This window comes from Cystoisospora suis (genome assembly GCF_002600585.1).
Source record: "Cystoisospora suis strain Wien I chromosome Unknown contig_1053, whole genome shotgun sequence".
Taxonomy (NCBI): Eukaryota; Apicomplexa; class Conoidasida; order Eucoccidiorida; family Sarcocystidae; genus Cystoisospora; species Cystoisospora suis.
The window spans coordinates 1-319 of NW_027153854.1; the positions used below are offsets into that span (position 1 = coordinate 1).

Consider the following 319-nt stretch of genomic DNA (forward strand, 5'->3'; position numbering starts at 1 on the left):
GAAGAAGCGCCGCGCCATCTGTTGTATTGAGACTCTTTTCACCGAATTTCATAGAGTTCAAGTGATGCTGGAAGAGAGTTTCGATCTCCATTACAGAGTCAGAGAACCATACCATACCACATCGGCTCACTGTAGCTAAGGTCGCATGCTTAAGAGTATCCACTTCAAAGAGAAGACGGACATTTGACGGGATTTGAAGTCGCTCTCCGTTGGGTAAGGTTAAGAGCTTATTATCGTCAAGCACGGAGTTAAGATTCTCTGCCCACTCAGGGTCGACATCTCCGTCAAAGACAATCCAATGACGCTTCAAGGGAACGAC

The 319-nt window shown here is 46.7% G+C and overlaps 1 protein-coding gene across 1 annotated transcript in view; it reads right to left on the minus strand.

Moving 5' to 3' along the window:
• The window catches only part of CSUI_002525 (dynein heavy chain), a gene marked incomplete at its 3' end in the record, with an annotated part of 2795 nt that continues 2476 nt past the window's right edge, over positions 1 to 319 (minus strand). The window contains exon 3 of the mRNA XM_068062725.1: positions 1 to 304. Within this exon, the coding sequence (XP_067925299.1) occupies positions 1 to 304 (304 nt within the window). The remainder of the gene's footprint in view (positions 305 to 319) is intronic.